Source organism: Labeo rohita, chromosome 10 (assembly GCF_022985175.1).
Source record: "Labeo rohita strain BAU-BD-2019 chromosome 10, IGBB_LRoh.1.0, whole genome shotgun sequence".
NCBI lineage: Eukaryota > Metazoa > Chordata > Actinopteri > Cypriniformes > Cyprinidae > Labeo > Labeo rohita.
Window position 1 is genome coordinate 17,977,465 of NC_066878.1, and position 14,451 is coordinate 17,991,915.

At 36.5% G+C, this 14,451-nt stretch overlaps 1 protein-coding gene across 2 annotated transcripts in view; it reads right to left on the reverse strand.

Moving 5' to 3' along the window:
- sardh (sarcosine dehydrogenase) overlaps window positions 1-14,451 on the reverse strand; it is an 80,086-nt gene that overhangs the window by 43,831 nt on the left and 21,804 nt on the right. For both annotated transcript variants that reach the window (XM_051120891.1, XM_051120892.1), the window contains exon 9: window positions 7,805-7,891. In XM_051120891.1, coding sequence (XP_050976848.1) covers window positions 7,805-7,891 — 87 coding nt within the window. The remainder of the gene's footprint in view (window positions 1-7,804; window positions 7,892-14,451) is intronic.

A 14,451-nucleotide genomic window follows, 5' to 3' on the forward strand; every position in this document is an offset into this window, starting at 1 on the left:
GAGCCAGGTCTTACATCACTGAATATGTCTTATCTTTCCCTGCAACGATGCAGCAGCTCCAAACACAAACACACCAGGCTTGCTTGAGATGCATCGGCGCCACACAGACCGAAGCCAACACCAAAGCACCGTGACTGCAGAGCAGAAGATTCTTTAAAGGGGTCTTTGGATGCCCATTTTCCACAAGCTGATATGATTCTTAATCAGAAGTCTACAACATACTTTGGTTAAAACTGCTCTGTGGTAGTGTAAAAAAACACCCTTTTTACCTTGTCAAAATTAGCCCTGTTCAGAGCGAGCCGCTCTTTTACATGTTGCTTTAAATGCTAATGAGCTCTGCTCACCCCGCCCCTCTCTTCTGTGTGGTGACGAGCCGGTCTGTTTACTTTAGCCGAATGTAGCCGCAAAACTTGCTAACTGTTATGTTCATTGTTACATCCAACAACAGAACACCTCATTCGCTCAGTCAGAGACATTCTTGTCTTCCCCTGCACCTGAGTCAAAACAATGGCGGTCGGAGTCGGACTATTCACAGCTCATCAGGGCGGGTCTAAGGTAAGACGGTCATGTCAATCAACTATCGTGTGAGCGGCCTTTGTCGTGTGATGTCACACCGAGAAGAAGCTGAGAATGGCTTGATTTGAAAAGGGGATATTTCTCATAAAGATTACAAAAATACCACTGGGTGGACTTTTATCATAACAGGTTGGTTGTGTACACACACTGCCAACACACATTTATGTTCAAACAACATGTAAAAGTGAGTTTTGCATCCAATGACCCTTTTAAGCTTTAAATTGCTCTCGTGGTACCTTGACGCAAAACATTCCAGGGCAAGCCTAATATTGACAACGACTTTGTGAACCCACATCGGCATCCAAACATGGCGAATCCAACGTGTTCGTGTTTAGCTGCTATTTAAAAAAAAGCCTGGTCAAGTTTCTGTTCATCTTGTTGGTCACGGTAACCCCACCCCAGCCCCTGACGCAAGCAGTTCTTACTTCTAGACCAGAAATGTTTTGGTGCTACTTACAAACCACTTTTCCTGATTCCGAGCTGGTGCTTTGGTTGTCGAAAGACAAAGAACCGATCTGAAGGTACACTGTAAAAATCTGTTGAGTCAACTTAAAATAATTTGTAACCTGGCTGCCTTAAAATGTTAAGTTCAGTCAACTCAAAAAAAGTTTATTCAACTTGAAATGTTAAATTATACTAAGTGACAACTTAGATATTTCAGTTGAATCAACTTAAAATTTTAAGGCAGCTGGGTTACTTACCCATCTGTTAAGTTTAGCAAACACAAATATCTAAGTTGTAACTTAGTACAACTTAACATTTCAAGTTGACTAAACTTATTTTAGTTGACTGAACTTAAAATTTTAAGGCAGGAGGGTAACAAATTATTTTTAACTGACTCAACAAATTGTGGTTTTTATTTTTTACAGTGTAGGCTCTTGCTCCGAACCAGAAAAGAGGTATGTGTAACATCCACCTGGATGATGTGACGGCAGCCATAGTGTGCCATAACGCCCACCACACACTAGCTTACTGGTGGAGAGGAGACAGAGTGATGAAGCCAATCAGTATATGGGGACTGTTAAGAGGCCATGATGGCCAAAATTTGGCCAGTATGCCAAGGTCACACCTCTACTCTTTTCGAAAGACATCCTGGGATTTTATGACCACAGAAAGTCAGGACCTCAGTTTAACGTCTCACCTGAAGGACAGTGCTTTTTGACAGTATAGTGTCCCCATCACTATACTGGGATGGTAGGACCAACACAGACCACAGGGTGAGCACCCCCTACTGGCCTCACTAGCACCTCTTCCAGCAGCAACCTAGTTTTCTCCCATCCAGGTACTGACCAGGCTCAACCCTGCTTAGCTTCAGTGGGCAACCAGTCTTAAGCTACAGGGTGATATGGCTGTTTTATAAAACAGTATAAACCAGGGGTGGCGAACATCAGTCCTGGAGAGCCGCAGCTCTGTATAGTTTTGCCTCAACCCTTATCAAACGCACCTGAACAAGCTAATCAAGGTCTGAAGGGTTACTAAAAAGCAACAGGCAGGTGAGTTTTAATTAGGGTTGGAGCTGAACTCTGCAGGGCTGCGGCTCTCCAGGACCGGAGTTCGCCACCCCTGGTATAAACTATCAATCAGGCTATCAGAAAGCATGTAGTAGATTGTGACCAACAGGTTTTTCAGCAAAGAAAACAAGATGTCATACAAAAGATGCAAGAGCAATGGCCAAACACATCTGGTTAGAGTGTTTACATAGGAAAAACTATTAAAAAAAAAGGTGCAGAGTGTGATACAAAAACGTATTCTGTCTGAACCTGCATATAATGCTACTCATGTCATGCTGAGAATTGCTTGAAAATTTATAACCTTGAAACTTCCTCAAGGCGTTTTCAAGTTAAAGATTTAATTCACCAAAAATGGAAATTCTCATGATATTCTGAACCTGACTTCCTGGAAGATAAAAGAAGATATTTTGGAGAACATCTTTTGGTGTTTTTGTCCATTTAAATGAAAGTGGGGTCCAATGTTTTTTGTTGTTGTTTTTTTTTGGACTCCATTGACTTACACTGTACTGACCAAAACAGAACAAAGCAAGTTAGCATAGAAGTTTGTAATAACACAAGAGTGAGTAAATTATGACAATTTTTATTTATGCGTTTAATGCAACTCTGTGCCTCCTTCAAATCACCATCAGAAGCATTTACAGCCCTAGAAATGGCCACCGAAACAGATTTCAATGACTTTGATGATGATTTCAGCAAGCTCCTGACATTTTGCGTTTTGTGAGCAATATGTATCAGAACGGTCTGTAGGTGATAATGGATGGGTGCAGGACTTGAGCCTCCATGATGACTGCAGCATCATTTAGTCTTTGGTCTGTGTTGAGCTACAGCTGAACTACAGCTGGGGCAGGAATAAGAGTTCAACATTGCATGAGTTAATGCTACCATGTGGATAGACTTTCCTGTGTATGTTTTTCTCTCAGGACACACACACACACACACACACCAGTTGCCTTTCTTCATCAAAGCAGCGACCGAATCACTAGCGGTATTTCTGCAAATGTCAGGGGAGATGAGAAAGAAAACAAGGGGGAATAAAATGAAAGAGAGAAGGAGGTTGAGAGAGAAGGAAGCTTCAGAGTGCTATATGAGACATGCCGATCCCATAAATGTGTATGTAGGTGCCTGAGAATACATGGCTCTGTTTTAAAACCTAGAGAATTGCACTGCTGTCTACATAGGCAGCTGCCTCCTAAGACAGCATTCTAAAGGCCTTAACATACTTCAAGTGAAATGTTACACAATTTCACACAAAATCTGACCAAATCTTGTTCTGGTGGTCTGAAACATCTCGCCACAGCAAACTTTCCAGGACAGGTGTTTGAAACCATGTAATAGGTCGGTGATAAGTCTACAGCAGCCTCAACTCATAACTGATTCCAATGTAGTCTGATTTTAGCATGTTGCTAAACCAACAGCTAATCCAATGCTCATTACACCAATCTATTTTTAATCAACACTTGTTTGTAGATATGTGACGATATTATCAATCACGCAATGTGGCTTAATCCCTTCATCAAGTCTTCATCAGGTCTGCTTTCGCTGCGCATTTCAAAGCGAAGCGTGCTCTTCGTTCAGGCGATTAGCTGGTTATTTATGTGCCTCCGTTCACAGTAAATGAATGCATTTCACCTGGTTTGTAGTGAGATGCATTTTTGTAAGCATGTTTTCACCAAAGCGGGAGTTTTTCTTCAAAATAAAAGCTTTGTTGCCATTCCTGTCAAAATAAAAGCGTAGAATTGCAGTTTGAATTGCTGACAGATAGAGGTTTAATGGGTAACTCTACTACATTCCAAATTCAAAATATCTCTTTCACGTGTAGAAATTAGCGAAGAAGTATTGTAATTTCCTTTCTGTAGTTTAAAGCAAAAAATAATATACCTATGAAATATTCATTTTCATTTATTTTGCAATGCAATTGTTTTACAATATATGGCTATTCCTTTCGTTGTTGTTATTATTATAGTCTAATTAGTTTGGCTTCCTAAAACACCAGTGTGAATTTAATTTACACTGAGACAGTATATCGCAACTAAAAAGAGGATTGAGTCCAGTGTTGTCATGTCCGCGATTTTCCCACGGAATTGGGCTACTTTAACACTGTTGCTGTGGGCTGTTTTTCATGTCCACGGGTTGAAGAGACCCCAATAATGTAATATTTATCCCCTGGAATGCTAATTTGACCAGGGGAATACCACCAAAAAACTTGTATTTTACCCCCTGGACTCCCCTCAAAATGCAATTGAGCTACTTTTGGGCTCGTTTTGAGAAGCAATTAGGCGGGTTTTGTTGTGAAAACATGACAACCCTGGTTGAGGGTCCCTTTTAATGTTCAGGCAGCCATTCCTTTCCTTTTCTAATTTGTACAAGTCAATTCAATGACTTTTCTGACTTAAGTTAAGTTTTCTTAGTTAAGAACAAGGATTGGAGCTCTTAATTTCGAAATTTTCTTTTTTTTTTAAACATCAGAATAAATATTGTATTGTGGATATTGCAATATTATAGTGGAGATTATCGTGTATTGTGAGATTTTGATATTGTTACATCTAGGAAATCTATTCATTTTTTCCCAAATTCCGTTTTCATTTTTTCCAAATTCTGTTTTTTTCCGTTTTAATTTTGCTGGACTCCTTTTCAATGGTTAAATTAAATTTTATTAATCAAAAAGCATGTCTAATTAATTAAAATCATGAAACTGAAATTACATGTTAAAAAAATTACGTTCAGTGCTGTATGAAACGTTTTCTTTTTGCCCACCTTATGTTTTGTTACCAAATTCTGTGTTCTATTATTCTGTCTAATTATTTGAATGCATAAAAAAAAAGTTTTATTTATGCTTACAATAGCCTGTTTAATTTTCTCAGATATTCTGTTTTGTGTATTTGCATTTTTCTGGTTATCAAATAGGCTTAAAGTCAAGAAGGCTTAAAGCATTAATTTCATTTATCTTTTAATTAAAGAAAATAAAACAAAATGTATTGTTTGGCAAATAAAGGGGATTTATTATTACTATTAAAACACTGAAGAAATATATGATTATTCCTTAAAAATAAGGTTTTAATAATTCCTGTCTTCATGTTAAACCAATTTTTTTATTTTGACAGGTTGACGTTTTTTCCTCCACTGATCTTGCTGCAACGTATCACAGGATTGCTTTCTCCTTAAAAGCTACATACAAAGTTCTGTCATGAAGCTCTAGATGGCACAGGTTAATAGTTTATAGCTGACTGGTTTCTTTTCACATCAGCAGCCAATGAGATTTCTCCTCAACCTTTAAATACTTGGCTAGTGGTTGCTGTAGCAGTTGCAGTGCGCTTCAGAAACCCTCCACTTCCCCAGCTCCACCTTTATAGATCTGCTACAGGGTGATTTCATGTATGCTACAGTATATAAAGCAAATATTAATTTCCAGCCCAGTATTTTCACTTGCCAAAATTTTGGTCCATCACTAAGAAAAACAATGAATTCAGACATACTCTTTTCACATGCTGTTTTTTGCCTGCTATATACTATGGAAGTCAGCATACTGGGACGCAGGAAGATCCTGTGTGTTCTTCTCCAGAAGGGCAGTGGCTCTTAGCAATTACATCACCACTGGGCCACCATCTGTCTCAGATTGACCTCTTCTCCTACTACTCACACACACACACACACACACACACACAGGTATCAACAGTCCATCCATTTAACCAGTTGTCTTGAAACTCTTCAAGACAACTTCCACTTGGTATGACAATAGCATTGAACAGGAAAACAGAGACCGGGAAAATCCAGACTAAAGACAAACGTGCAGACATGATGTAAGCAGCGGGGAAGGACGACACCTCCGTGACCATGCATACTGATGGACACACACACACACACACTGATGCAATCACACCCAAGGAGAATCCCTGATCAACATCTTACACCGTAAGTACCAGGCTAATACCCACTTGAAGCACTTCTCATTACAGTTTTGACATTCATACGGTGAGCGTCTCTGTATTAGAATGCACCGTTTCTCTCCAAGAGCAAATGATGTGCAATTAATCATGGATTTCAATGTTTCTTCCGAGACTGAATGGTTTGTCTAATGCTTTAAGAACGATGTAATGGTTTGTACTCAAATGAATAGTAAACTATAAATGAAAATTATGTCATCATTTATTCACAGTCATGCCATTTTAAATCTGCATGACCTACACTACTGATCAAACGTTTGGCTGTATTTATTTAATGAAAAATACGGCAAAACTGTAATTTTGTGAAATATTTAAAGGAACTTTTTTATTTGAAAATAGTTTGAATTGCAATGTGATGCAAAGCTGAATTTTCAGCACCATTATTGTAGTTTTCAGCGTCACATGATCCTTCAGAAATCATTCTTATATAATGATTTGCTGCTAATTATTATCAGCTATTATTGGTGCTCAATTATTAATATTGGTTCTTATTGTTATTAATGTTGAAAGTTTTTGAAGCCTAATATATTTGCGGAAACTGATTTTCAGGATTCTTTGATGAATAGAAAGGTCAAAAGAACTGCATTTAATTAAATATGCATTTTTGTGCAATTTAATGCATCTTTGTGGGAAAAAAATATTTTCTAATTACTCATTTAAGTATTAATCTCCAAGCATTATATATTTTTTCTTACTTACCCCAAACGTTTTAATGTTTTACGCTTTCCACAATAATATGAAGCAGCACAGCTGTTTTCAACACTGATATTTTAAAAAATCAGCATATTTTAATGATTTCTGAAGAATTACGTGACACTGAAGACTGAAGTAATGATGCTGAAAATGTAACTTTGATCACAGAAATAAATTACATTTTAAAATGCATTCAAACAGAAAACAGTTCTTGGTGAGCATAAGAGAAAAAAACGTAATTATTCCAAACTTTTGATTGGTAATGATACAATAAGATTTTTCTAACAGTCTCAGTGTTTATTTGTCCACGCATTGAAAGTCACTGGGGTTCATTTGTACAGACAAAAACAGCTTGACAAAACATTGCCTTTTGTGTTCGTCTGTTTGGAATGAGTAAATGCGCCTGAATTTCGACAAGTACTATATATCATATAACATAACCGCTCACAGCCTTTTGTACTCCTTTCGCTCCAGGAAATTAGTTTCGCATGCTGAGGTCAGGAATCGATGTGTCATAAAAAAGCAAGCATGCATCTAATATCTAACTGTGATTCGTATAGCCATGTATTCTGATCCGTTCACACGATCACAGCCTGTTGTCTGTCAGCATGTCTGAGGCCTGCAAGGTGACCCGGCCCCAAGCTGAGCACAATCAGCATTACTCCAGATCCGGACTGAGTTTCATCTGACCTTCAAAATCACGGGCCATCTGCGTCCAAAAATACCACCTCAAAATGCTTTTGTTTGCTTTTTGTCTTGCATTTAAATGTAATGTCATTAGGCCTGTGTGATATACAAGTACAGGACATATAAAATACAATGAAACATCTAGTTAAAACAACATCACAGTCCATGACTGTGCACTGCACAGGAAGAGATGGATATTGCTTCAACAGACTGGATGCTTAAGTACTGGACACGCAGGGGTCAGAGATCAAGTTGCGCTGCTCTTGAGTAGGTGGTGTGTACATGGAAAATGGGTGGGATTGAATTTTGCATGTGAACTCTGCATGGTTTCAGGGTTAAATAATTCATTTGGCACTGGTCAGCTGTGGAAGGAGAAACGCGTGTGTGTGTCTGTACCTGCACTGTTAAAGCCACATCCAAGGAAAAAGCCTCTCACTTCTGGCGCTTCACCCATCAGGGGCTTGTGATCTGCAGTGAAGGATTCTGGAGGAAAACAAACCAACAAAAAGAGTAAAACTTCCATTTTAAAATAAATTTCCATTCACTGCATTTCTAACCAAAACTACAAGAAGAAAACTTATTTTTTTAAACAAAAGAAATCAGTGATGTATGTTGGCAACTAAGAAACTAAGCTTCATCTAAGATCAAAGTGATAAAATGTATGCTTTACATGCATCGCTTTGGGATAAAAGCATCTGCCAAGTGTTTACAGTCAGACATTAGGACAGAAAACGCAGGTAGATCCCCGTTGAACATACACTACCATTCAAAATTTTGGGATCAAATTAATACTTTTATTCAGTAAGGATGTATTAAATTGATAATGTGACCATAAAAACATTTATAATGTTATAAAAGCTTTCTATTCCAAATAAAAGCTGTTCTTTTGAACTTTCTATTGATTAAAGAATCACATTACCACAAAAATATGAAGCAGAACAACTTTTTTTCAACATTGACAGTAACAGTAATGTTTCTTGAGCAGTAAATTACCATATTAAAATGATTTCTGAAGGATCATGTGACACTGGACTGGAGCAATGATACTGAAAATTCAGCTTTACTTCATAGGAATAAATTACATTTTAAAATATATTCAAGTTATTTTAAATTGCAATAATTTAATAATAATTTACTATATTTTTCATCAAATAAACACCATAAAAAATGACTAAATTTAACGGTAAAAAAAAAAAAAAAACTGTAAAAATGCTACAAAAAAATACCTGTTAAATGGTTAACGGTAAGTTCCTCTACTATATACGGTGAAAAACTGTATTGGACATTGCATGTAATTTTACGGTAGTGAAAAAAAAAAAAAAAAGTAAAATTTAGTAAATAACCGTAAACTGACATCCCCAGAATTCCCTGCGTTAAATTTTTTTTTTTATCAGTTTAAGGTTGTATGTTACGTCTAATGTTGTTAAATTAATATTTATTGCATTGTTTGTGTTCCATGTGTGTTACCATGACGGTGTTTAGTGTTTGCATGAATGACACGGTGCACTTTGTATATATGTTCATATTTAAAAGATGGGCTTTGGTTTGTCATGTGACTTTCTCATCACCACCTGCTTTTCTTGGTTATCAATGTATTACAAGGGTACAAAACAGATTTCCGTACTTCAATAGGTTGGTACATTAACATTATATCAGTTAATGAAATTACGGTATTTAAATGTAACTAAGTTAAAACCGGAAAACTTAAAACGTTGCTACCAATTTTTACAGTAAAATTCTGGCAACCACAGCTGCTGGTTTTTTTTTTTCACCGTAAATTTAAGGGGTTTTTTTTGTTTTGTTTTACAGTGTATGTAAGCAAAAGAGACTTCTTTCAGAAACATTTAACATCCCAAAAATACCTTCCAGACCCCAAATTTTTGAATGGCAGTGTACTGTTATTTTACTGTGGTGAATCTCAAGGAAGCTGCATAGTTTTTGTTAAATATCTATGCCATGAAACCTAATATATTATGATATGTATCCTCTCTTTGTACGTTTCTCCATCATTTGTGCTACTCTAATATAAAAGACATAACTTACACAAAGTTTTAAAGATACAACAGCAAGTGTTCATTTATTGTTTTTAACATGGTTAAACGTATTATTTCTTCTTGTGTTATTCATTCATTTCAGTACGTTTTTTTGTGGAACCATGTACATAACTTGTCAACAAAAAATGTCAGCATCAAAAATGTTAAAAATACATGCCAAATTTTAAAACATTTCAAAAATGTTTCATTTAAAAAGTAAAGGATTAGATCACTCCAGAATTAATTTCCTAATAATTTACTCACCCCCATGTCATCCAAAATGTTCATGTCTTTCTTTCTTCAGTCAAAAAAAGAAATTAAGGTTTTTGAGGAAAACATTCCAGGATTTTTCTCCATACAATGGACTTCAATGGGGATCAATGGGTTGAAGGTCCAAATTGCAGCTTCAAAGTGCTCTACACGATCCCAGCCGAGGAATAAGAGTCTTATCTAGTGAAATAATTGGTCGTTTTCAAAACAAATTCACAATTTATATACTTTTCAACCTCAAATGCTCGTCTTGTCTAAGTCTGCATGAACTCCCATCTCGTTTTCTTCCCTAACTTCAAAATCATCCTACATCGCCGACCCATAGTACCGACCCAGTGTTTACAAAGTGAACATCCAAAGAAGATCAAACGCCCTTTACAAAAAAAAAGGTAAAACAGCGATGTAGGACGATTTTGACGTTGAAGGAGAAAATGAGACGGGAGTTTTTCGACATACCCTAACTGTTTTGACCAGATCACACAGACTATGCATGCACATCACAGAGGTTAAAAAGTATTTAAATTGTCAATTTGTTTTTGAAAATGACAGAACGCACTGCTAGATAAGACCCTTCTTCCTTGGCTTCCTTGAAGCTGCATTTAAACTGCATTTTGGAAGTTCAAACTTGGGGGCACCATTGAAGTCCATTATATGGAGAAAATTCCTAAAAATGTTTCCTGAAACATAATTTCTTTACGACTGAAGAAAGACAGACATGAACATCTTGGATGACAAGGGGATGAGTACATTATCTGTAAAGCTTTGTTCTGGAAGTGGACTTCTCCTTTAACATGATTAAACATTCCGTTTGAATCTGACTTGATGTAATAGTTACTGTTTTGTGAATCTTTAACGTTATTCGACTTGACTTGTTTTATATTCATTTAGCCTACGTAGGATATTACATTAAGTGACAAACACTGTTAAAGCAACAAAGTATTTGCATGTCCAATGTCAGATCCTGAACTAGAATGTAGCGAAAAACTGACAAACACTACAAGAGCACTTAAGGAAGAAAAATAATTGCTGTGAGTGTTTATAATGTGGTTCTTTTAAAGCACAAAGGGTAAGAAAATAAGGGTGAGAGGTGGGAAACTGTAGCACACAGTGCTGCCAGTGGGTCAGATCAGATCTTTCTGAAAGGCTCTTTAAAAATGTATCGCTGCTGAGCGCTCACTTAACAGTCTATTCATAACGGTCAAAGCTTTCATTAGTAAGATATTGTGGGATGACCCTCAAATGCATCGAAGACAGAGAAATGCAAAGGTGAACGAGTGCAAGGAGAAACAAAGGCCACCAGTGTAAGAGAGACTGAGAGGTGAGACAGAAAAGGACAGATGAAGAGCACAGACACACCTTTTCCATTACTTCACATGAAAAAGTGTTTTCCTTGGCATCATTTGCTCTTTGAGAGCAAAAGGAGAGGGTGAGGCTGCAGCTATATTTTATTTACAGTATCCATCTTCCTCTCCTCCATCCCTCTTATTCATACATCACCACACACACACAGCTATCGCCTCAGAGAAATGACCAAAGCGCTCTGACTGCTTTCCTCAGAGGTCACCTTGTAGTGTCAAACACAGCTTCAGCAACAGCAAACCAAAGCCTTTAGAGCACAAGAAACTAACTAGACATGAGCCAGTTAAGAATGTGTGGTGCAGTCAAATCCTCCATGTTACAATACTTTTGAGTTGATTAAAGTATATAATGGAAGTCCAAGAGTGAGATCACTAATGAAAATGCCGTTAATTTTGCATTTTTAAAAAAATTAATACAAATTGCTTAATTGCAAATTATATTAGGATTTACCTTTTAACACGATTTGAGAATGAAAACAAATACAGCAATTTGTACTTCATTGAATGAAAGATCTGTCACAAATTATTAGTGTAAAATCTTTTCTTAGTTTTAAAAAAACTTAATATTAGATGAATCAGATTTAAAATGTTGTCTGTGCTTTTTTGATGCATTCCTATTTCAATACAGTTTTTCTTTGTTGCAAATTACATTATCAGAATGAGTAAAAAAACTAATAATTTCCTTTCCATTTTGCTCTTTACATTTTTAGAAAGTAAAACATTTTTACTTCAAATAAATTCAAAAAAGAATTACGGTTTCCACAAAAATATTAAACTGCAAAAACTGCTTTCAAAGTTAATAATAATCAGAAATGTTCTTTGAGCAGATTAACACCACATATATATATATATATATATATATATATATATATATATATAAAAAGTTATTTTGTATTTTCTTTTTTTTTTTTGTTTTAAAATTGTATATGTACATTTGAATAATTTAGATTTTATAATTTAAATGTTAGATTTTTAATTCATCAAAAAGGGGTCATCGGATGCAAACTTCACTTTTACATGCTGTTTGAACATTAATGTGTATTGGCAGTGTATGTATAAATCTACCCTATAATGATAAAAGCCCATGCAGTGTTTTTTTAATAAATCTGCAAAAATAATATCCCCTATTTCAGATTGAGCCATTCTCAGATGCCTGTCACTGTGGCGTCACACCCACAGAGGCCACTCCCATGATAGTTGATTGGCATGAGCTCTTACCTCAGATGTGCCTAAATCAGCTGTAACAGTCCAACTGCCATTGTTTTGATGCCGGAGCAGGGATGTGAGTTAGACAAGAATATCTCCGATTGAGCGATTGAGGTGTTGTGTTGCTGGATGTAATAATGAACATAGTGATCGTCATTTACTCCCGACATCTGAGCTGCTGAAGGTACAGTGGATTACGTTTGTTTGTGAAGGGAATGCGCCTCCCGATCTACATATATCCGTCTATGTTCGCGCGAATCATTCGTGATCCAGCTTCACTTACAGCAGAAGTGAGTATAAGGAGTTTTTTTATGAATCTCTGCAATCATCTTTCCTAATAACGTGCTAGTTAGCAAGTTTCGCGGCTAAACACACTAAGTGCGGCTAAAGTAAACAATCTCTCAGAGCAGCAGAGAGAAGAGAGGGGCATTTAAAGGAACAATCCCTCAGAACGGGATGATTTTTGCAGAGCTCATTTTGACGGTAAAAGGGTTGAAGGTAAAAAGGGTGTTGTTTTACACAACCACTGAGAATTTTTAACCAAAGTATATTATAGACTTTTCATTAAGACCCTAAAGAATCATATCAACTTGTGGAAAATGGGCATCCGATGACCCCTTTAAAATTTTATTAGAGTTATGGTTTATTATTATAATTTATATATGTTCCCTTTCTTAAAATTCTCACAATTAACCATAAAATGAAAGATAACAGAAACAAAAACACCTTCCTATTTCATGATATTGTACTTTTTAACACTTACAATGAGAATTCACGACTAACAAAACAAATAATATCAAGACCAGATCTCGAGGGATATCAGTAATCACATTATACAGCAATTCTGTCGATTATATTTAATGCGAAACCACATAAAGGTGTCGCAGGTAATTGAGCCAACAGTGTTAGCGGATCAGGACCTCTGGCCAATGTTCACGATATACTGACTCATGTCACGGCAGGCCAACGAAACACAGAGTGAATATGAATAGCAAACACCTATTACATCTATTCTGAAATCATGTGAAAAACCAATGCACTCAGGTGGTCTTCAATTAAGTAATGGTGATTTCCAAGTGTAGTTCTTGATTAAAGTGGATACACCCACAGCCAGTGGGACACCGTGGTCACACCAAAAGGTATAATTATCAAGTGTTAAATGGGGTTCATGCAAAGTCCATTGATAGCAGAGCTGAATTATACATATGCTCGACATCTCGTTTTTAATAGCTGAGGAGTGGGTGAATGGAGTCTTCGCTAACACTCTCTTAAAATGATTTGAGCAGCGCTCATCCACTGACCCGAAACCCGTCTGCAAGTGACCGACAGCCACTACAGTGTGTTAGCGGCATTTCACACCTGTCATCTTTTATTACAGCCAGTAAAGGTTGACTGAATCTCTGGGGAGAGCCGGAACGGTGACAAATCAGCCAATCAGAGCACAGAGTTATTTGACTGGCAGTCTAGTGAGCCAATCACCTGGTGAGGTGACTGGCAGAGCACAGCGAGATCAAACTTACTGTCATAATGTCTGTGTAATGCTCTAATGAAGACACTATGACTTTAGAAATATAAACTAAACTTTACACTATAATAAAAAATATCTGTATACTGCATCACATGTATTCTGAAAAAAATATCTGTTGTATTTGAAAAGAAACAAATGACTTCTACGAGCAGTTTCATTTCTTTTTTTTTTTTTTTTTTTTTTTTTTAAATCAAAGACATAAAATATGACCAGTACGATTCCTGAACAAACGATGCCTATGAGCTGTTTCAGTGATTCAAAAACAGTGTGAAAAACATTTGTTTCCTGCACAAGTGACTCCTATGAGCCAGTTCTTTTTATTGATTCAGGTAGAAACAGCGTGAAAAGTGCTGTTTGATTTCCCAACAAATTACTTTTATGAACCGGTTCTTTTTAGTGATTCTGTGAACTGTGAAAAATGTAGTCTGATTTACAAACAAATAACTATTATGAACCGGTTCTTTTTATTGATTTAGAAACACACAGCCTGAAAAATGTAGTTCGCTTCATGAACAAATGGCTCCTATGAGCCGGTTCTTTTTAGCAATTCAGAAAGAAATGGCGTGAAATATGTAGCTTAATTGCCAAACAAATGACTCTTATAAGTGGTTCTTCTAAGTGATTCAAAAACACACAGCATGAAAAATG